This window comes from Corythoichthys intestinalis, chromosome 14 (genome assembly GCF_030265065.1).
Source record: "Corythoichthys intestinalis isolate RoL2023-P3 chromosome 14, ASM3026506v1, whole genome shotgun sequence".
NCBI classification, from domain to species: domain Eukaryota; kingdom Metazoa; phylum Chordata; class Actinopteri; order Syngnathiformes; family Syngnathidae; genus Corythoichthys; species Corythoichthys intestinalis.
The window spans coordinates 51,875,656-51,898,501 of NC_080408.1; the positions used below are offsets into that span (position 1 = coordinate 51,875,656).

The 22,846-nt window shown below is 43.0% G+C and overlaps 1 protein-coding gene across 3 annotated transcripts in view; it reads right to left on the minus strand.

Annotated features, from left to right (window-relative positions):
* Nucleotides 1–6,387: 6,387 nt before the first annotated feature.
* LOC130930370 (cullin-3-B-like) overlaps nt 6,388–22,846 on the minus strand; it is a 49,431-nt gene continuing 32,972 nt past the window's right edge. Inside the window, exons 8-16 of one of the 3 annotated variants that reach the window (XM_057858279.1) lie at nt 16,828–17,004; nt 14,384–14,554; nt 14,206–14,313; nt 11,277–11,401; nt 8,993–9,089; nt 8,774–8,908; nt 8,509–8,695; nt 7,574–7,719; nt 6,388–7,499 (exon numbers count right to left, since the gene is read on the minus strand). In XM_057858279.1, coding sequence (XP_057714262.1) covers nt 7,368–7,499; nt 7,574–7,719; nt 8,509–8,695; nt 8,774–8,908; nt 8,993–9,089; nt 11,277–11,401; nt 14,206–14,313; nt 14,384–14,554; nt 16,828–17,004 — 1,278 coding nt within the window. In that variant the 3' untranslated portion in view covers nt 6,388–7,367. The remainder of the gene's footprint in view (nt 7,500–7,573; nt 7,720–8,508; nt 8,696–8,773; nt 8,909–8,992; nt 9,090–11,276; nt 11,402–14,205; nt 14,314–14,383; nt 14,555–16,827; nt 17,005–22,846) is intronic. The other 2 variants (XM_057858278.1, XM_057858280.1) reach the window with 2 other exon arrangements.

The following is a 22,846-nucleotide window of genomic DNA, read 5'->3' on the forward strand; positions in this document are numbered from 1 at the left end:
TTTGGGGGTGGCATCTACTCCACCTACCTCCTGTGGAAACCTTGGATCCAGGCTTTAGCCCCATACCACCCTCCAGTGGATCCTTTGCATTGCACCCTGTATTATGACAGAAATTCAGATGATGTGTACAGGGACGCATTTGAAGAAATAGAGGGGGATGTTTGGCCCATAGCTTCCCCCTGCATCTACATAGGCAAAGAAGGAGTAGCTGCATATGTCCAGTTGACCCCAGAACAGGAAGTTTGGTTCAAAATGGGGGAAGAAGGTAGCCCTCATGTTTCACTTGCTGTGTCGCCGGGCCATGAGCCACGCCAGTTGGGGCCCATGGTACGGCGCCTTACGCAACGAGGGGACTGGACACTGACCAATATCTCAGATGTCTGGTTTTCACCGTCAGACAAAAGCTATCGCATTATGGCAAAAATGGCAGATCACGCTGTTTTAGAACTAGTCTTTTTGGACCGGTACCATGGACGTGAACAGTCAGACCATGAGTTATCTCAAGAAATGCTGGATCAATTGCCTCAAAGCGTATGGTCTCAAAGTCCATTTGATGTTGGCTTTTGCCACACGGTGGAACCAATTCAGTTACAAATAGATAACACGGTTCCGATATACCGCCCACAATATCGTTGGCCCCAGGAGGCAGATAAGGGAATGGAGGATACAGTGGCAGGACTATGGGATGCGGGGGTCTTGGAACCATCCACCTCAAAGTGGAATACTCCTTTGCGGCCAGTGCAGAAGGCCGACGGTTTGACCTGGCGGATGGCCCATGATTTGAGGCCTGTCAATGACATCACACTTACGCCAGTGCTGCCAGTTCCTGATCCTCACCGCATCCTATCCTCCATAGGTCCACTTAAAGTGTGGTATACGGTCATTGATCTGGCGAATGCCTATTTTTGTCTGCCTCTGGCGGAGAATGTACGATACGCGTTTGCATTTACTTATAGGGGCGTGAAATTACAATATACAAGGTTGCCGCAAGGCTTCAAGAACTCCCCTGGAATTTTCAACCAAGTCCTGAAAGAGCTGCTGGCCCCGTGCAAATTGCCAGATGGATCGGTCCTCCTGCAGTATGTGGATGATCTCCTCATTGCAGCAGAAACATCTCAACAATGTCTTGAGGCCACACGTGCCGTACTGGTGACACTGGCAGACTTGGGCTTCAAAGTGTCACGTAAGAAGTTACAGTGTTGTAGGCGATCGGTTATCTTCTTGGGATGGGTCATCACCCCAGCAGGATTGGCCATGTCCCCAGAACACCGCAGCACCATTTTGCGGCATCCTCGTCCAAACACTGTTCAGGAAATGTTGTCATTTCTGGGTTTATGTGGGTATAGCAGAGCCTACATTCCTTGTTACGCCGACAAAACAGCAGGATTGCGGGCCTTGATCAAAACCCAGGGAGTCCGCAACCTCAAGGCGAAATTACAATGGACCCCAGAAGAAGATGCAACTTTTGTGCGGTTGGTCCAGGAATTGGCATCTGCTGCTGCCCTAGCAACCCCAGACTTCACAAAGCCATTTCATCTAGATGTTGCAAACACAGCACACACAGTCAACGCAGCGTTGTATCAAAAACAAGGTTCCAATCGTTTAGTACTCATGTACTGCAGTGTCCCACTTGATAGTGTCGAGAAGAAGCAGGCTGATTGTGTCAGGTACGCGGCAGGGTTAGCGAAAGTGTTGCAAAAGACAGCTCATGTAGTAATGGGATACCCAATACAGGTGCTGACAGATCATGCCGTTTCAGCTTTTGTGGCCTCTGCAGCCTTCACCCTAACACCGCTCAGGCAAACCAGGTTATTGCGGATATTGACGGCTCCAAATATCACCTACGTTCACAATGGAGTCAATATGGCAAACCACTTGGTCCAGGGGGCGCATGAGTGTGCCCTGAGAGTCCAGGTGGATCAAAGGGTGAGACAGAACCTCTATGCAGAACCACTGGAAGGAGGACGGACGTTCTTCACGGATGGTTGCTGTTGGAGGGCTAAGGATGGAAGTTTATATGCGGGAGCAGCGGTAGTTGAACTCATCGATGGAACATTCACCCCTCTAATTGCACAACAGGTGAGTGTCAAGCCATCGGCTCAAGCAGCCGAGGTGTTGGCACTGGTCCTGGCTTTAGAGGCGGGGGCTAACGAAAGAGTGACAATTTACACTGATTCGGCATATGCAGCTTCGGCCGCATTAATTGATCTCAGAGGCTGGCTACGGAGTGGCTGTCTGACGGCAAAAGGTAAAGAAATTGCCCACAAACACCTCATGGAGCGCTTATATTTGGCCATTAAGGGCCCCCATGAGGTGGCAATTGTTAAAGTACCTGGTCATTCCAAGGCAAACACAATGATTGCCAAAGGAAATGATCAGGCAGACGCGCTCGCGAAACAAGCCGCAGGGTACACTCCGCAGGGGGAGATGATGTTGGCATCTCCCTCTGTGGTGTGGGATGGTGAAGCCCCTGGTCTCCCTGTGACCCCAACAGTCACAGTGGAAGACATCATGGAGGCACAAGGTAAGTCATCACCGGAACAAAAGTCTGTATGGATGGCTGCTAAAGCGGTGCGGAGATATGATGGCCTTTGGGTCGGCCCCAAAGGTCAGCCAGTGCTCCCAGAAGGTAACCTAATGACCTCAGCGTTGCAGGAGGCCCACACTCCCGCTCATGTGGGGCCTCAGGCAATGCTCCCTAAATTGCGTCATTGGTGGCATCCGAAGTTGCAGGAGGTGGTGTGGCAATTTGTGGCGACCTGTGACATTTGCCAGACATTTAACGCCCGGCCCACCTTAAAACCAGCTCCCGGTGTTTATACTCCGGTGGCCTGGCCAGGGGCGGAGATAGTGATAGACTACACAGACATGAATCACAGAATAAATGGTAAACGCTTTTTGTTAATCATCATTGACTCATTCTCTAGATGGCCTGAGGCCTACCCTTGTGCCAGGGAAGACACCGCGTCAGTCGTCAAAGCTCTAGTCAACCATTACATTCCAACACATGGATTTCCGGCTCTGGTAAGGTCGGACAATGGAACACACTTTAACAATAAGGCCCTAGCCAAAGTTGAGGCCCTCCTAGGGCTGAAACATCGGTTCGGCTGTGTCTACCACCCCCAGAGTCAAGGTAAGGTAGAAAGGTTCAACAGAACTTTGAAAGAGAAACTTGCCAAAATTATGGCGCAAACACACATGACGTGGTTACAAGCTCTTCCCTTGGCCTTATTGGTAGTCAGACAATCAGTTCATAAAGTCACAGGGTTTGCTCCATTTGAGCTTTTAACAGGTCGCCTGATGCCGGGTCCCTCGACTCTTATGCCACCCACTGAATTGCCGACGCCAGATTTGTCGTATGCGTCATATTGGAAATATCTTCACTCCCTTGTGTCCAGTGTCTCTGCGCAGGTTGTTGAGAAGAACACGCCGGACGAGGCCTCACCAGCACTGGAGGAGGTGGTCACACCGTACGTCTACCTCCGCGTTCTCTCCAGAAAGTGGTCTGAGCCACGGTGGTGCGGCCCATTTAAGGTTCTTGCCAGAACCTCCCACGCGTTGCAGCTGGACTCAAAAGGTCGTAAGTGGTTTCATTATTCGCAAGTGAGACCAGCACAAACCCCACATCATGGTGAATTGCCAAGTTGCCAGCCCGGACGGGCTGGACAAGAGAGGGAGGATAGACATGATGCAGCCGCAGTGGAAGGAAACCAATAGTATGCTGCCCCAAAGTGACATTGGGACCTGGATTAACAGATGGAAGACGTGGCAGACAATGTCAAGAGTTGATCGAATATGTTGTGTGGTTGCTTACACTGTCTCTGTCGCACTAACAATAGGTATGGTCTGTTTTTTTGGGTGGGGCTGGAGACACCGTCCCACCATGACTTTTAATCCCAATGGCGAACGAATGGAAGGAGTGATTGAGGAACGATGTATGGTCCAGTATGCGTGCAATGGAACGGTGATGTATGAAGCTCAGCGAGGCACAGGTGACATTTTGACACAGACACAGGCGTTCATGTTGCAAACAAATTGTACAGACTCACACAAAGTAATGGCATTGGTAAAATTATTAGATGTCTCGGAGGAATGGGAAGACTTAAGGGCTAAAGTGGAGACATATCAGCACAAGAATTGGTTAAAATCACACACACCACATAGAAAGAGAAGAAGTACAGCCATGAATTCGGTACCTCAACAGCCACAACACCTACCATGGTTATTACGATGGGCGTATAATTTCTCCTTACAGGTTACGATTGCTCGAAACACATCAACCTCGTTACAGATACCTATTGCAGCCTTAAATGGTTTCCAACCTACAGCAACCGCATTCCCAGGTGTATATGAGGTGAATGGCAGCAAGTACCTGGAAAACTGGTGGTACATGACAGGTAACGTAGTAGATCTAAGTTGGGAGACACTGATTACAACACAGGCAGGGGACTATTGGGGGCCGCAGTCGAACGACATATACCGTTATTATGCCAATAAAATTGTGCTAACTAAAAAGAATAACATGTTGACAGTAACCATATCAATGGGAAACCACAGCCTGGCCTACCCGGGGGGTGGGTACACAGTATATAACACATCATGTTGGGGATTTTTATTGTGGGCATACTCAAGTGGGAGGGACTCGTACTATCCCCTGATAATATGCGAAGATAGCGTCACGAAGATGGGGGAGACCCCCAAGCTTAATCAATATACCCAGAAGGCAGGTGTCACGGCAATGACAATTTCAAACATAGATGATTGGTTTAGAGCACACACAGGTATCACGAAAATGACAAATAATTGGCTGCTTATGGTAGAAGAAGCAGCAGAGAAGGTAGACAGCGACTGTCTAGTTTGCTTAGCAGCACGTCCATTATTAAGAGTTGTACCAGCATCCGCCATCTCTCAAGACTGTTTGCTGGACTTCCTGTTCAAGGACCAACTCACAGGTAATTGTAGTACATTGAACCAGGCGTTTCCAGTGACAGGAAAGGTAAAGAATAAACCTATTTTTGATTCAGCCATAGCCCCACAAAATTTTACATGTTTTAAGTTGAATGGAACAGGCGCAAACATTGGCCTAATTAATGGGTCATGGTGTAACAGCAGTGTGTCTTTGCCAACAGGTCAGCCACTTGCACGAGCAGATGTATGGATCTGGTGTGGAATGAGTGCGCTGTATGATCGGCTTCCAACCAATGCTTTGGGCAGGTGCGCCTTGATTACCTTATTAATGCCAGTAACCGTTGTGCCAATTGATCCCTCCAAAACGGATTGGGACAGACTGGTGCAGGGAGTTAATATACAAGGGTTACAACGAAATAAGAGAGAAATAGCTTCTCCAAAAAGCATGTGGGAATGGCTGAAGGAAGGAGATCCCACATATATAGATGCGGTAGGTATCCCTAGAGGTGTACCATCGGAATATAAATTGGTAAACCAGGTAGGTGCAGGATTTGCAAGTATACTTCCATGGATAACGATAAATAGAAATGTAGATAACATTAACTGGATACATTATAATGTGCAAAGGCTTGCTAATTTTACTCTGGTTGGCCTTCAAGCCGTCCATGAACAACTTGCAGCGACATCGCTTATGGCCTTCCAGAATCGTATTGCATTAGACATGTTGTTGGCAGAAAATGGCGGGGTATGTGGACAATTTGGCGAACAATGTTGCACTTTAATTCCCAATAACACAGCCCCGGATGGCCGCCTGACCCGAACATTGGAAGGACTGCAAACTTTTACTAATAAAATAAAAGCTGCGTCTGGTGTGAATACTTCCTGGTATGATGATATGTTTGATATGTTTGGTCGTTACAAGCATTTTGTCGCTACCATATTTACTTCAATCGCTGTGTTTGTGGCCATTATGGTCCTATGTGGTTGCTGTTGTGTTCCGTGCATTCGTCAACTAACCATTAGGACCTTAGAGCGTACAATGGGTCCACTCCCATCCGGGGGGCAATATATGTTAATTCCACAGAAGGACTTGGAAAAGGAGGATGACAACTTGGATGTGCCCCTTCGGGACATGGGTGTCTGAAGAAGACAATATGGATCTTTTCGATCAATATATCCTTTTGTTGTGGTGATTTACGATCAAATATTCATGCACTCATTAATCAATGTGGAAAATGTGATGATGACCTCAGTGGTCTGAGGTCATGAGAGGGAATGAAGGTAAAGTAATTTCAAAAGAAGAGAAAACAGTGTTTTACCATGCATAACTTTAATCAACAGTTAAATGTAATGGCAGAGGCATTCCTACAAGTGTCAGGAAATAACATAACGGATGTGTGTGAAGGCACAATTACAGGACTTGCAGAACAAGCCCACAGTCAACCATAGGAAGGGGGGGGGGGGGGGCAGACGCTCCCTTTTGTCTCAAAAGGCGGGAAAACAACCCGGCTGTCCCACATACTGAGAGGGACCCCCCGGAGATAAAGAGAGAAGACCCCGCCATCCTGCAGGGGAATTTAAACCAATCAGAGCAAGCTAAGAATAATTGCAGAGATCACATAGCCAATCAATAGTCGATAGGAACATGTATTTGCATATTGTGTAGTATGAATCATTCTTGGGCAACTCGGGGTGTGTGCTTCTCCTGATAGACACAGGGAAGTACGAGGCTGTACTGAGAGGGACCTGAGACCCGAGTGCTGTATTAGATTTGCTTGTTAGGAATAAATCCACTCGTGTGTGAAAATGCCGGCTTCCTGACGCCTTTCTTTTCAGAACGAATACGCGTAATTGTTGGAAGAGTGTTTGGTGATAAGGTAAAACTTATATAACACTAAAACGGAGTCAGGTAATTATTGCGTAATATTTTAAGGTATGAATGATTCCCAACAGCTGGGACGCGAACCCGCGCGCCGCGACAAATCTAGTCGGCAGGCAAGTCCGGTAACCACTGCGCCAATAAAGCTCGAGCCAACGGCGCAGCCGCTAGCGTCCTTACATGAAGGAATCGGCGGGGAGGTTTCCACGTGCTTCAACGGATACACTTTCTGTGTACCCATTACAATGTCATTCGACACTTTCGAATCAGTTTCAGGGTATGAAGCTAAAAAAAAATATGATCAGTTTCAGAATATCTTAATGATGAGCAATTGCACAATTTATTTCAATTTTTGGTGGCAATTTACAATTTCAAAATAAATTTTCTATACAGCATTGAAACAACAAAAATAGGGTGTGGATTCACGCTTTTCACAAAGGATTGGTCAGTCCGATCTCTGGTGGGGTAACAGAACATTAGTGGCTCCCTTGATCTTGAAGATGTGTTGGAATTTCTGTGTAGCTCGCCAAAAGGAACTCGCCCAGTCCTCAGCCCGTAGTTCACCACTGCACAGCCCTCTCTAGGCAATGTAGGTGTACATGTTCCTGTCCTCTGGAGTTCTTGCCAAGTATTCCCTCTCTATAAGTCCTTCTATGCGCTTTTTGATGACCACGGGGCTGGGGAGGAAGCGTGCCTGCAGCTGCTGAGTTACCTGAGCACACCAAAGTCACAGCATGTCAACTAGTGGTAATTTGAGCAGACAACACGAGCAGAGGAAATACTCACCTCGGCCACCAGGACATTGTGCTGAATCTTCTTTCTGGATTTCATGATGCGCACTATGGCTGCCTCAATCATAACCTTCCTGTCGTCATCCACTTTCTGCTGTGTCTCTTTCCTCTCTGGGTCAGATTCACCTTGTTTAGCAGCAACTACAAAGCATAAAGGTTAAAAATGGACAGTTCACATGGGTTTTTTGTGTCCTGACAAAATATTCATGGGACATCACCTGTAGTTGATTAAATATCTAGTTAGGGCCTGAGCACCAAGTGGTGCGAGAGCATAACAAAACGGCTTAACATCACCCATTAAATTTTTTTCAAAAAGGCCTCTACTATTCATTTTTTTTCACCGAAGAGCAATGAAAATATGGGAGTTGATACCTTGTGAAAAACTGCATCAAAAAGTCACTGGTACCTATATCCAAAACCCAACAGGAAATCAGGTATTTTGGATTGAATGTGAAATTTTTCTTGATTTACAGGGTACATATAGGAGACATTGGCGCCTACGAAGTTAGTTGGATCCTCCTCAAAATTGGTGAGACTGTTCATGAGACATGAGATCTAAAGTTACCAAAATATTGAGTTTTTATACATGGCCCTGACCTGGGCAGGGTGCCAAAGTCTGTATGGTATGGAAGTCGGGTATGTCGTGACCTGGGGACTCTGTACTTGGCACTGAGGTGTAAAAAGACATTATTTAACACTTGCTACTTTTACAATTGATTGGTTTCTTTGTAAACTTGTAACTGATCTGGACTGATCTCTTTTTAAGAAAATGTAATATAAATAGTTTTGTCTTAATAGAAAATTAACGATGTATAGCAAAGCAATATAATCATTCTACCAGTTTTTATTGTTACACTATAATTTGTCTGCAACCGACACCCCTCAGAATCACTGCAGTTGCTGCCAATGTGTCTTGCCATGCACACAAACCTGTCTGTATTTTGACTCTGTGAACTTTGGCAGTAAACTGGTCATTGACCGTGAACAAATGTCCATTTTCGATCTCCTTGGACTTTGGCTCTTTGGTGAGAACTCTTTGTGTTGGCTTTCCACAGGCCAAAGACTGCAACGCTCGAAATAATTCCCATCTGGGTATATCTGTCTCATTATGGATCTCCTTTAAGAAAAAAAAAAAAAATTGTAAATTAACGTGGCATGATCAAAGCCAAGGGATGAAGCTTTAGCTGTGACAAACCTCAAACGAGAAACATTCTCTGTGGTTGAAAAGCATGAGAATGGTCATCTGGAAGGTGGACACCTGGAGAATAGTCTTACGAGCGTTTGAGCCACTCATTGCAGTACCTCCCACGCTAGCTTCAGATCCATCATCCTGAATACAACAGTAAACAAATTTCAACTACCTCCTAAAAAAACAAGCTCTCTAGAAAGATGACTGTGTGCATTTGACACTTACTTTTTTCAAAGCGCCGTAGAAAGTTGCAATTAAGTCCGCCCCGCCCATGTGATGCTGCAGCGTGAGCTGTCTACCACTGTGTTTGGCGAGGTAAAACCTGCCAAACACAAGTATTAAGGTTGTAACAACTAAGTGATTAAAATTTTAATTTAAATCATTTTTGCTGACACCTGAGTAGTCCCGTTTGGGTGCTTGTTTGTGAGTAACGTGAGGCGCACGCCAGTGATTAGAGCAAGAGAGAGCGTTCACTTTTACGCTCAGGTTGGGTTACTGAATCTACAGTAATATTACAACGTGTCGAGAGTTGATTGTCTTTTAGATTGTCTTTTGTGTCATTGGATCCAGTGTGCCTCCGTCAGAGCTGAGTAAATGAAGCCAATTGTATTGTTTGTATTCTTTGGTGATGACATGTTACAACTTAGCATGGAGTGCTAAGCTAGATAGCTGTTACCCTAATTAATGTCTCAAAAGCAACACTAGCTAACTCTTCAGTTTTGGTCAATTTTAGCAACGTAGATGGACAAAAGAGGTAGTGTTTTGCCTTAAAGTGCCTATGACAGGATAAAAAAAAAGTCTTAAATAACATTATTATCTGAATTAGAATCATATTTTGAGACGATTCGACCATATACAATAATTTGGCAAAGCACAGATGACAAGAAATTAGTCTTTTAATCTGCCGTTTAGCCACACCTGTCATTATAGCGCTGCAGCGTCCCCAGCTGGAGGATGCCGTCGGCAGGGTCACGATTTCAGCTGATTTAGAATCCAGCCCATTGAGAGGGTAGATTCAGAACGAGGAAAATACGACACAGAGCAGCAAAATGTCATAATTGATTTAATCTATCTACTCCAATATTTTTACAGGATATTCTTTTTATCTAAGTTTTTTCCCCCAATTGCTAAATAATGGTATGGTCATGACAAATAACAGTCTTGTGCTAAATGGAATATGAAATATTCAAAAAGCATTTATTCAGTATGACATGGCAAAATTACTCCATCATGGTCAAAACTGTCGATTCCCTGCATCTCCCGAATGATATTTTATGCCACTGGAGTTAGTCTGGCTTTTATCATTTCCATGCCCCATTTTCCGAGAGCGTAAACAAACCAGGAGTCGTGACAGCTAGCAGACATGCTAACCCGAACGGAGCGGCGTTTCCAGGTCTTACTCTTGCCTTTCGAAGCGAAAAATCACACAAAACTACCACGGATCATATCACACGGCGGTGGGGTTGTCGATTGTCTTCGCCGATCAGCAACCTCCCTGGCGGCGAGCGAGTGACAGCTCGTCGTTCCCTGCTATGGGCAGGAGAGCTCGTTTGCCAGGAAAGCAGCTGGAAAATGACCGCTAGACAAACCGGCCGACGTCATAGCTGCCCGAGCCCAATCTGAGGATAGTGGTCTATTGCCGGTGTTCTACCAAATGTGGATCCTTATAACATTTTGCTCTCAAAGCTGTTGCGGCTGTGAATAAGCCCTCTTTAACATTCAGTTGAACTCTCAATGTTATCCGCAGGTGCAAAATAAACAAGTAACATCGCAAGCATACATGTTCGACATGAATATGGCATAAATTAATGCTTAACGACACGGAGAAGATATAAACAGTGAGAGAGCGGATGCAGTTGTGTACAGCTAACATGGCAGGATGTGTCTGAGGAGAACTTTTCTGCATGTCCGTCAATGATGAAACTTGAGTAAATATTACTTTATTTAAAGAAAGCTTGGAGTGTTTACTTTGTAATCACTGTATTCACGGCCATTTTTAACACAAAGTTGCAATTTCTGATGGGGTGCAAAATTTGACAGAACACCAGGCACACGAAGAGGGCAATAAGCCGAGTATAACGCTCTCCCGGCGGGCAAGCAAAGAGGACCGAGGGCGTGTGCGACAAGCTGCCGGTCGTCGGCCCAGTGGCATTCTCGGTGGACAAGGAGCATTGTCAGCCGCAAAATGCAAGCCACCTCCCTATTGAAACGTGAGCCATGATTCTAGTATTTGACATAATGCAAAACACAATGTTTACTCACTTCCTCGTAAGTCCAAAGGTTCCACAGTTGTCATCCATTTTGTCTTTGTTACTTAGAGGAGGCCTTACACAACTTCAAGTTAAATTGTGAAGGTAAATGAAAAAAGTGACATTTATCTGATCGTTTCATTAAGCGTCCGATGAATCGATTATAAAAATAATCGTTAGTTGCAGCCCTAACAAGTATTTAAGGCTCTTAAAAAAACGACTTACTACAAGCTGAAAAAGTTTGTTAAAAAGATAATTACCTCCGGAAGACCTCAAAAGCATGCTGAGGAGCGAGGGGGATGGTGCATCTTGGAGTAGCTGACTGCGTGGGCCAGTAACCAGTAGTGAGGACTCGGACAGTCAGGTCCACACCACACAGAGACGCCTGAGAAAGGGGGGTTCCGAAAATTTACAATTTTTTTTTTTTCTAAACCTGTCCTGTTCAGCTGTTTGAGATGGAGAATTGAAGTCTAAGTGTCCCGTTAGTCTAAACAGTTTTAATGTTACACATTGCAGTATTACATACTCACATTGTGATCATTCAACATACCTCATATATTAAGACAAAGCAGCGAACAGGAAGGGATTATGGGGGAACAGAAGAAAAGAAAATAAACCCAAGAAAAGAAAGGAAAGAAACACAACAACAAGAAATACATTGAATCCCTACACAAACTATGATTATGTTGGTCCTATCGTCAGCTAGATGTATTTCCGGTTGACACCATGTGGGGGCCTGTTGACCAGGGGAAGGGGGGGGTCTATAAGATAAGTGATTGGGGGGGTGTCCACAAATCAGCTGTGATCTAGAAACCAGTAATCGTGTGAATCCGTTGTGAGTGTAAGCCCGTCGGCAACTGACACTACGCTGCCCCATCGCCAATCCCGGCACCGAGGCCCCCCACCGAGCGCACCCAATCACATCCAGCCGTGCGCGAGCCCGATTAAACATGCGACAGCCACCCAAGCGCCGGACACCAGGGCATATCCACCCCACCGGCATTGGACAACAAGCCCCACCCAAGGCCCAATGTGCCCCAAAAGGCCCAGCTGACTGGAGGGCAACGGCAGCCGCCGCGGTCCGGAGAGGCGGACAGGGCCGGAGACAGACCAAGGGGACGGGGGTGCGACTCCCCAACCCACCACAGGGCCAGGAGGGGTGCGTGGTACTACACAAGGAAACACCTCCCTGGTACCCAGTACAAGGAGACGTGGCTCCGGCCGGGCCAAACTGGGAGGGAACTATGGCCGCCGCATACAACCACCACCCCACCCCGGCCGGCCAGGGAAGGGCTGCGGCCCCGGGGCAGCACCCTCACCCGCCCGCGGGATAACCACATGCCCGACGGGACCCACACACGACCAGATGCAACCAGACAAGCCCAAGCAGATAACCCCGGTGCCAGGACCAGCGAAGGGACAGCACAGGGCAGGACGCCAACAAACTCCACCCAGCACCTGTGAAGCTGACAGAAGAGATTTATCAAACACCCTTAGGTGTGTGCCGAGGACCAGTGAAGTGTTTTATTTAAACATAGTTCTTCAATTGTTCTGAATCTGGTCATCTAATATATAGTGTGTCCCAGAAAAATGCATACCTTCCCCAGCAGCCAGCAACCAACTTGTCTATGGGTTTCTTAGTACATTTAACCCAGTACTTCTCAAATGGTGGGGCGCGCCCCCCCAGGGAGGCGCAGAGCGATGCCAGGGGTGGCGCGAGTGACCTCGGGGAACATGCTTCTTTTTTTTTTTTTTTGGCCGTACTAGAATAATGTGTACTTGCACATCCACTCCGTGGGTGGCAGTGGCGCTCTCATTTTCAAAGTGCGTGCAGTATTTTTGAAGGTAAGCAAGAGCACACGGAAGAGACTCATGTAGAGCTGGGCTCACGCTGCGACCCACTGTCTTCTCCAGTTCTCACGTGTCCGGCCGAGAAGTGCCGTTTTCGTCTTGGGATCGTCACGACCACCGCCCTCACCTACGGTTCTCCCTCGGCCGCCGAGAATGCGCTTTTTTCGGGCCGTTTGCCTTTTGGCTTTGACTTTTAATATAGTGGGAAATGAGGAAAGACCACTGTTTGCTGAGTCTAAAAATGATTATAGCGGAGAGTCTGAAGCCAAATCAGTTAAGACGCCACTTAAAAGACATTAGACCTCAATCTCATTGATAAGCCGCTTGATTGTTTTTCAGCGAAAACGTGCCGAATATTGCCAATTGTCACAATCGTCCCGCTTTGTCAGTAAACCAGTGAGCACTGTGGTGAATCAGCGAAAATAAAAACTTTCCTTCTGTCCAAAGACACTTTTTCCCCCCTTCTATTCAGTTTTGTTTTTTTCGGTCAAATTTTTTTGGCATGTTGTCTTGAAGAGTAAATGTTTCTCATCAATTTGAATTTGTTATTATTTACTGATTTTATTACATTTTATTTTTCAGTATCAAATGGTCAAAAATGACCTTGAGTGTATTTTTACAGTTTGGATGTGACTTATTTATTTATTTATTTGTTTATTTATTTTTTACTTCAGGCAAATTGATGCGCGTTAAGTCTTTTCTGTTACAAGCAAAACAATGTTAATAAAGTTATACTTTATTATAAGTTGATCTATGTTACTTTTTTTCTTTAATAGAAAAAAAGGACACAATGTTAGGCTGAGGCGTACTTATAATAGTTATATTATAGACAAATGATACTATTTACAGTGGCGGCAGAGAGTTGGGGGGGGGGCGCGAAACATTTACGTCTTCCTTGGGGGGGCGTAACAGAAAATAATTGAGAAGCACTGATTTAACCCAATGAATCAATGATGGCAGTCTGACTGAACTTTGAAAGAAGAAAATTATTTATCAATGGCTACTGGGAGTGTGAAAATGCAGTTCAGATGTGAACATGTCAAGTTATCAGCTGTAAAAGGATGCCTACAACTTCCCGGGACACCACGCATATATAAATTTATGTATACATTTTTATTATTGTTGTGGCATTCCTTCGCAGTCCTTATTCTATGTTCATCATTCTAGCAACTGTTTCCCACTGTTGTTCATAGTTGTCCATTTTTATTTGTCTGTTTTGCAGATATTTTCTCAGTTATTTATTCAATGATTAGATTTAGCCATTGGTTCATGTTTATATTTTGTTTTTCCAAAATTCACACTTTTAACACATTCACTACATTTTGTAATCTTTCCTACCGACGTGACGTGTACGTGCCGCCTAAACTCGTCCATTGTGGTGTTGGAGATGGTCATATCGCGAAACATCCCTTCTAGTTTTGAGGTGAACTGGCAGCCACATTCCGTCTGCAAAGAAAAGAGAAAAATGAGCTGAAAGACCAGACATGTGATGTTAGGAAAACCGACCTTCTCTTACTTTGAGCTTGGAGATCATGCTCTTCTCTAAATCGTCCGAGACGCTCTTGTTGCTCAGCAGTCGCCGTCCCAGGTGCTGCTTGTAGTACCTTTCAAAAACATCCTTCTCTTGCAGAAACCTGAACAACACCATGGTTTTGTCCAGAATCACCTCTACCTCCTGTTCTGTCAACTTAATAAGAATAACAAAGATAAAAATCGGAATGGAACATTGTTTTTTATATTTTTTCAGGATGAAGGACTTATGGTCATACAGTAGACTTCATAATTGTATTGACCGGTCATTTCTGTCAGCCACTGCGCAACGCCTTCAAGTAGGGGGCTGTCCTACGGTCCGCTTCAGTTATTCGCAGTCGGTTGCAACACATGCAGGGATTCAACGCCGGATTTAGATTGAAAAATACGAAAGCTGTACCGCATACAAACATGAAGGATTGTCACGGGAGTGATTTGTTTGAGGATTCAAGGTAATTATCATTTTTTTCGTACCATGCATGCATTTTGAAACGTTGTAAAAAAAAAAAAAAATCAATGGTAGAAATTAACCACTACGCCATTGGCGTCATTCTTCAACATATTTACGTAAAATAAATGCTAACTGCCCGTTTTTTTGCTCTTTTAACAAAGAATCGAGTTGTTTTACTTTCATATCTATAAAGAATTTGGGAATTTAAGCATTTATTCACAAGAATTTTCACCGGAAAAGCTCTTTGTTGTAATAAGGGGGCTGCCACAATGGCTAACAAACTAGCATCATTCTTTGACATATTTAGGTAAAATTAGGGTGACCAAACGTCCTCTTTTGCCCGGACATGTCCACCTTTCACGTCGTGTCCTCGTCATCCGGCCGGGTTTTTTAAATTCATGAAAATGTCCGGCTTTTATGATCTTCCACGGGACCAATTTGAAGAGAATCCCTCCGGCCGCTGGGGGGCAGCGTTTGCCTGCGTCGTCGTGGCTCCTACTAGTAGGGGCGGGAGAAGGAGTACAGTTTACCCCTTGTATTATGGGGCATTACCGCCATCTACTGGGTTGACGGTTTGGCATGAAAACAGGCATTTACAGACTACAATAAGGAGTAGTTGTAAGTGACGTTTATAGTGCTCCGTACACCTTTCTGTAAGTTTATCTTCTGTTAATGTCGCTCATGTGTCTTCTGTTATATACTATACAATATATGGGTACAAAGAGATGCAGTATGTTGTATTAGTCTTTTATTAATTGTTCTGCATTCGTGTATTTGGTTGAATGTTAGTATTATATACTAAGTGGGAGCGCCTGCACAGTTGTTAAGTTTTTTACGATAAATACGTATATAATGACAACGGTTGACTTCTGTCGGAGTTTTGTACTAGTGTGATCTGTAAAATCCCGTTTGGTGTCGCATCGTTGTGCTACAGATGATTGTGAACTTATATAGCAAAGTTTGATTTTGCCTCGTCTCCCGGTACTCGCTAATAGGGTAGCTATCAGTGAGCTAACTAAGCCGCACTACGCATTATCGGAAATGTAGTTTTGAATTGCTGCGTTTAGAAACATGCCGGTTGAATAGTTTGCCAGTTTATTTTAGTTATTGTTTGCGTGCAATCTAGAACATTGAATGAAAATAAAAATTGAGTGGGAATAACAATTTCTCAACGACAATTGTCGTGATAATTTATAAAAATATTTATGTGGCACAAGCCTACTGTGTGGCTGTTTTGACTGTACTATATTTCCACGGGTCTGCATGATATTTTTTTGGTCATTATTTTTTTGTTGTTGTTTGTTTATGTTTTAGTAAAAATAAAGCCTGTTGAGCAAAAAAAAATTATTTCCATATAGTATATAATATATACTATTTGGCTTTTTTTTTTTTTTTTAAATAAAACTGAATTTTTCTTACCAGATGGAGGAGGCACACTTTAAATATATTAAAGTGATATAGGCATCTTTGAGTAAAATTCAAGTATCTCGAGGCCGGGCAAAGTGTCCTCTTTTTTGGAAATCAAAATATGGTCACCCTAGGTAAAATAAATGGTAACTGCTCGTTTTTTTTTTTTTTTTTTGCTCTTTTAACAAAGAATCGAGACTATTTTACGTTCATATCTTTAAATAATTTGGGGATTTACTCACAAGAATTTTCATCGGAAAAGCTTTATTTACATATGGCGGCCCCCACATTGACTAACAAACTAGCATCGCGCTTCAACATATTTACGTAAAATAAATGACAACTGCACTTTTTTTTTCTTTTAACCAAGAATCAAGATTGTTTTCCATCCATATCTATAAAGAATTCAGGGATTTAAGCATATAATCACAAGCATTTTCAACGAAAAAAGCTCTTTGTGATTCCACTTGCCAGCTTTGACGGCCACGCCAACACTGCAGGCCCCCTCTTAATCGACCCTGCGCCCCGTCAATATCATTACGAAGTCTATGGTTTGGTAATTCTTAGCATACCCCTCGAACTCCTTTCTTGAGCTTATCATCGATGAAGAGCGATAGGTACTCTGGTGAGCGGGAGTTAAGATTGAGAAAATACTCAAAGTCTCCAGCTATGGTTTGTTTGAATAGTTTATCATTGTTGAAAGACTCATGTAGGAAATGGTCAAAAACCAACTTCAGTTCCAGCAGTCCCTGTAAAGAGGCAAAAACACAACATACTTTAAAGTGCCTGTGACACGAAAAAGCATGTTTATTTCATAATACACGCGGTATTTTATGCCCCTGAATGATATGGACCGCTTGGATGTGTGTGGAAGCGATCGCTATATTTATTTAGTTTTTTGAATCCCGCGCCATGAAAATGAGTGACTTCCGGCTTCGGTCTTGCATTGAGGAGGAGGGCGCTGTGACGTGTACGGTAGAAGACGTTCTCTTCACTATACAGTGTACTGTTGTGTATGAGGACGAAGGATTCAGCTGATTTTGCGGATTAATACTTTTATTTTTTGCATCACGCCAGCCAAACGGCTGCAGAAAAATCATTCTGTATGCGGGAGAGGCGTATGCGCCTTTTTGGAGTTTCAAAAGGTTCCCATTCACCGTGGATATTTACTGTGGGACCATTGGACTTACAAGGAAGTGAGTAAACATCTTGTTTTGTATTATGTCAAATACGAATACAGTGATTACAAAGTAAACACTATAAAATTCCTTTAAATAAAGGACTACTTATGTTTGATCATTGATAGGCATGTAAAAAGCTATCCTCATGCTCATTAGCAGTTAGCTGTTAGCGCGTTAGCTACACAACAACTCCAGCCACCCTCCTCCAGGGAACGAACTGTAAATTGCTCTCCGCCGGGCGGTTTGCCGATCCGCAAAGAAACTCGACAACCGGGTCGTCATGTCAAATAATCCAGGCTAGTTATGTGTGATTTTCCACTTCGAAGACTTTGAAACATCCCTTGGTTTGGGTTAGCATGTCGGCTAGCTGTCACTCCTTCTGGTCTGTTTACATTCTCCGAAGCCGGGGAAGGGAAATTACATATGTCCGATTTAGGTGTCATAAAATATCGTTCGGGAGGTGTGACAGTAAAGGTGAAGTCGACTGTTTTGACCATTATGGAGTAATTTTGCCATTTCGTCTTGAATAAATGGATTTTTATTATTTTATATTCCATTTAGCACAAGATTGTTATTTGTCATGACCATGCCATTTATTTAGCATTTGGGGAAAGTACTTGGGTAAAAAGAATATCCTGTAAAAATATTGAAGTAAAGAGACAGAAACAATGACATTTTGCCGCTCTCTTCGTCGCGTTTTCCTCATTGTGAATAGTTCCCCCTCGACGGGCTGACTGGTCCTTCTCAAGCCATTTATATAGCTATTGGGGAAAAATACTTGGATAAAAAGAATATCCTGTAAAAATATTGGGAGTAGAGAGACTGAAACAATGACATTTTGCAGCTCTCTTCGTCGCGTTTTCCTCGTTCTGAACAATTCCCCCTCAATGGGCTGAATAGTAAAACCGATGAGCCTAGTCTACCGCTGACGTCATCCACCTGTTGGGGACGCTAAAGCCCTATAATGGTAGGCGTGGCTAACCGGCAGATTAAAAGACTAATTTCTCGTCATCTGCGCTTTGCTAAATTGTTGTATATAGTCGAATCGTCTCAAAATATGATTCTAATTCACATAATAATGCCATTTAAGACTTTTTTTCTGGTGTCATATGCTCTTTAAAGCAAGAGTTCCCTCTTTAGGAACTTTTTGGGAGTTTTGATTTTGTAAAGTATATTAAACAGTTCAAGAGCCATATCGGTACGCTTAGTTAACACAGTGCTGTTTTTGATTTGATTGGTTTATATTAACTCCCGATAAATGTTTTTGGCTCCGGGGCGACCTTCATGTCAGGGAGTTCCGGAAAGAACTTCTAGCCACTTACACCCCTGGGAGCAGGGGCGTCACTAGGTTTTAAGAACAGGGGGGGCTTAGCCCCCAGGAGATGACTAGGATGTACTTTAAGTGAATGTAGCATACAAGCACAAAATCATTAAGAATTTATTCATTATTATTATTGTTGTTGTTGTTTAAGTCTTTTTAATACAGTAGAACAACAGGAAAAATGGCTCCAATTGCAAGTTACTTGGTAGATAGACGCATCAAAGAATGCCATCTGTTTTAAGGGTGGCAAATTGGTCTATCACTCAGCTGTGACTCCTGCAAGTCAATAAAGATGATGGAGTGATTATTATTAGTGCATTATTATGACAATCGACTGATGATAATCATACGCAAATTAGTTCAGCTCATGTACTCATGTATATGTAAAGTGGGAAACACAGCTGATACTTCAGAAGTAGGTCACCTCAAAGATAGTGGTAAAAAGAATACACACTTAACTAGATAAACAACCAGGACCTCCACAATGCATTTCAGACTAAGTAGCTAGCAGCAGCTAAGCAGCGTTGTTTTAGAGCTGGGATGTAACTTTTGACAGCAAAACAACAAAGGTAAGACATGTTCAGAAATTGTCTGTAGTGTGCAAGCCTGGATTTTATTTGTCAAACATGGAGCATTTGATTTATTAACTACATCTGACTTTCTGCTGTTAGCTGGGGCTAATTAACTGTTACTACCAGCAGTGATAAATACTCACTTTCTTGGAAAACCTTCTTATGTTCATCCTTTATCCATCTACTCATGCTCTGCTCTATCCACACAGCTGTCAAAATCAGACAACTCCCCTTTCATTCAACCAAATTGTTGAAACATGCCCTTTCACATCCTCAGTAACGGTAATAGCATTGCAAAGTGGGGAAAAGTAATGAACTGGATTAGTCATTACTGAAAAACAAAACAAAAAAACTACTGTTCGCTGGCCTGGTACTGACGAGCAAGGTCACAGGGAAAACGCGGAGTGGATTTTCAGTGATGTGGGCATTCCCTATATGAACGAATGGAATTGATTGGATAATTACGCACTGAAAAGGGCCTCTCTACTCTATGAAGTGAAGGAAAACTGACAGATTCATGATCATACTAACGTTAGTAATGATAGGTTATATGATTATTGATTTAAACTAATCTTCTGGAATACTTCAGCATTTGTGATGTTTTGTTTTTGTTTTGTTTATTTTAGGGGGGCTGAAGCCCCTCGCCACTGCCTGGCAGTAGTCTATTTTAATGCTCCAATGATACATCACAAGTTGAGTGACTGTTTGGAAGTTTTTATCGACACCATGTAATAGAGAATAATTTTTTTGATTACTCGAATAATACGTGAATGCAGCATTAATCTTAAATTGTATGTGATAATTATTCAGTCAAAGATGCAAATGACATATTCCCTCCTGCTTTTCTGGTTGGTGCCAGATTTACTGCCCATCCTTGTTTTTACCTCTGTGTTGATGTTTGTTTGGTCGCCTATTTCAATGAATTGTGAATTTAAATGGTTTAACTTTCAACTTCACGTATCAGGCAGTTAACTGTGGGAAACTACTCTGGTCGCAAATTGAAGTAGCAGATTAGCTGCAATCTTTTAGCTAACTTGCTATGAATAAATGTGATTTGAGTGAGAGGCTCTCACTCTATAGCTTTGTCTAATATTGTGTGTAAAAATGATATGTGGTATTTGAACTGTATCAATTCCACTACTGATGCTATTTATTGACCAAAATGACAAGAATCTGTATGAATTAATTGCCTATCTTTGGTATATAAGCTCTGACAATTTTGTCTGTGCGCTCATCATAATTTCCAGCAGTTTTACAAGCATTTCATTTGTTTCTGCAGTAATCTGTAACACGATGTATTATTTTTTATGTCTATTCCACTCAAACAGCATTATTCTTGCAAATGGATATTAGAAAGTTATTTGCTCGCAGCAAGGATAAATCAGCAAGGAGGAATGAGAGGTAAGCTAGGTAACACGCCGAGGCAACATAAACTACTTTTTGGTCATAACATACCAGTTGAGAAACACTGATAAATTGCATAACAGTTAGTGATATATCCCCATTTCTGTCCAGACAAATAGAGCAGCAGAGTGCAGGAACAGGTGAAGAAGGAAAGATGGAAGTTGATGAGCATGAGCAGAGGTGAATTGTACAACGGCCGAGAGTTGTCAGGCAAAATGCAAAGTCCAAACACTTTGCAAAAGAAAAGAGCACGATCACCAATTGCCACAACGTGAATGCAAATGGCTAGCACTAATGCAAAAGAAAAACACACGAATGCAAACTGCCACAACACAATCCCCAATTCCTAAAGCGCGACTGCAATTTGGCAAAAGCACCAACCCCAATTGCCACAACATAAATGCAAATGGCTCGCAAGACGAATGCAAGAAGCCACACCACGACTGCAAGAGGACGACCCGGAAGTTTAAAAACAAAACAAAAAAAAAAACACTTTGTATATTGCTATATGTGCTTTGTAACTTCTTGTGAGCAGGGCCATCTCCCAAGCACAGTTCAATTTATATTTTGCGGTACAATTGACCCTTTGCTAGGCCTGCACAAAAGGCCTAGTAAAGGCCTGCATTTATTAGACCCAAATCCCATGCGGGGCACATTACCCCCGGAGGATAGGATGATGCAGATAATGCACAAGCCTCAATTTACAAGAGCCTTTTTTTTTTTTTTTTTTTTTTAAAGCAATCTAGAATAAAGTATTTCAATTGAGTAAATCAGAAGACCTCTTCAGGAAAAGTCAGAGGTGACATTTACTCGACGAGTGACATTTACTCCATTACATATACTTGAGTAACTTTTTTGAGAAAAATGGACTTCTAAGAGTAGTTTTACTAAGCCTACATTTTACTTTTACTTGAGTAGATTTGTGAAGAAGAAATGCTACTCTTACTTCGCTACTTTGGGCCAACTAGTTGTTACATTTTACTTTTACTTGAGTAGATTTGTGAAGAAGAAATGCTATTCTTATTTTGGGCCAACTAGTTGTTACATTTTTCCTCTTTATTCTACATATTAGATAGGGATGGGAATCAAGAACCGGTTCCTAAAGAGAACCGGTTTCGTGTGTTTCAATTTCATGGAATCGTTTGGCAGTTTATTTAATGATTCTCTTATATATTCCAATCAACACGATGTACGTCACGTAACTTATGTTACTTATTATGTTATGTTACTTATGTTAGACACATTCGATTCAGCAAGTAAGACTACATGATTACTCAAAGAGGGACTACTCACCTGGACTTATCTGGAGAGTCCGTGCCGAATGAGTTTGCATTGATTTTCACAGGCCAGGTCATTATTCATTAGACTACTTAAAGAGATGGTGATTTTCCCCCAAAAGTCTATGAATGGGTCTATCGTATTCCTCGTGGAATACTCTATAAGAAAAATATAACATACATGCAACTAAAATAATCCTAAATGATTTCATTAACAATTTTAATACTCCTGTTAGAAAGGTTCCTTGAGTATGCGTTCGTTCCCATATCAACCAGTCAATTACTTCCTGTTATTGTCCTCCGTCACACGCGCTGCGTATTCTGGGACCGACAATAGGCGTAAGGTGCGCATTTCGAGCAGAGGACGGCCACCTGTTAAGATGTGTGGTAGTGTTAATCTGTGTGCGTCCATGAACGAATGTAAGTTATTTCCTCTTCGTGTCATAAAGTTCTTATAAGTTAGAGCCGTTATCAGCGTGACCGTTTCGTGTTTTTACTGTTACGTCGGCTGGTTGCTCCCGCTCTTCCTCGCTGCGTCAAGGAGAGCATTGTTTACATTATATTCGCGTTGCACATTTGTGTTAAGAGAGAATGTGTTAGTCTAGCATCTTAAGACAGTGCTTCTCAATTATTTTCTGTTACGCCCCCCCCAAGGAAGACGTAAATGTTTCGCGCCCCCCCAAACTCTGCTGCCATTGTAAATAGTATCATTTGTCTATTACTATTATAAGTACGCCTCTGCCTCACATTGTATCCTTTTTTTTCTATTAGAGAAAATAACTGAGATCAACTTATAAAGTATAACTTTATTAACATTGTTTTGTTTGTAACAGAAA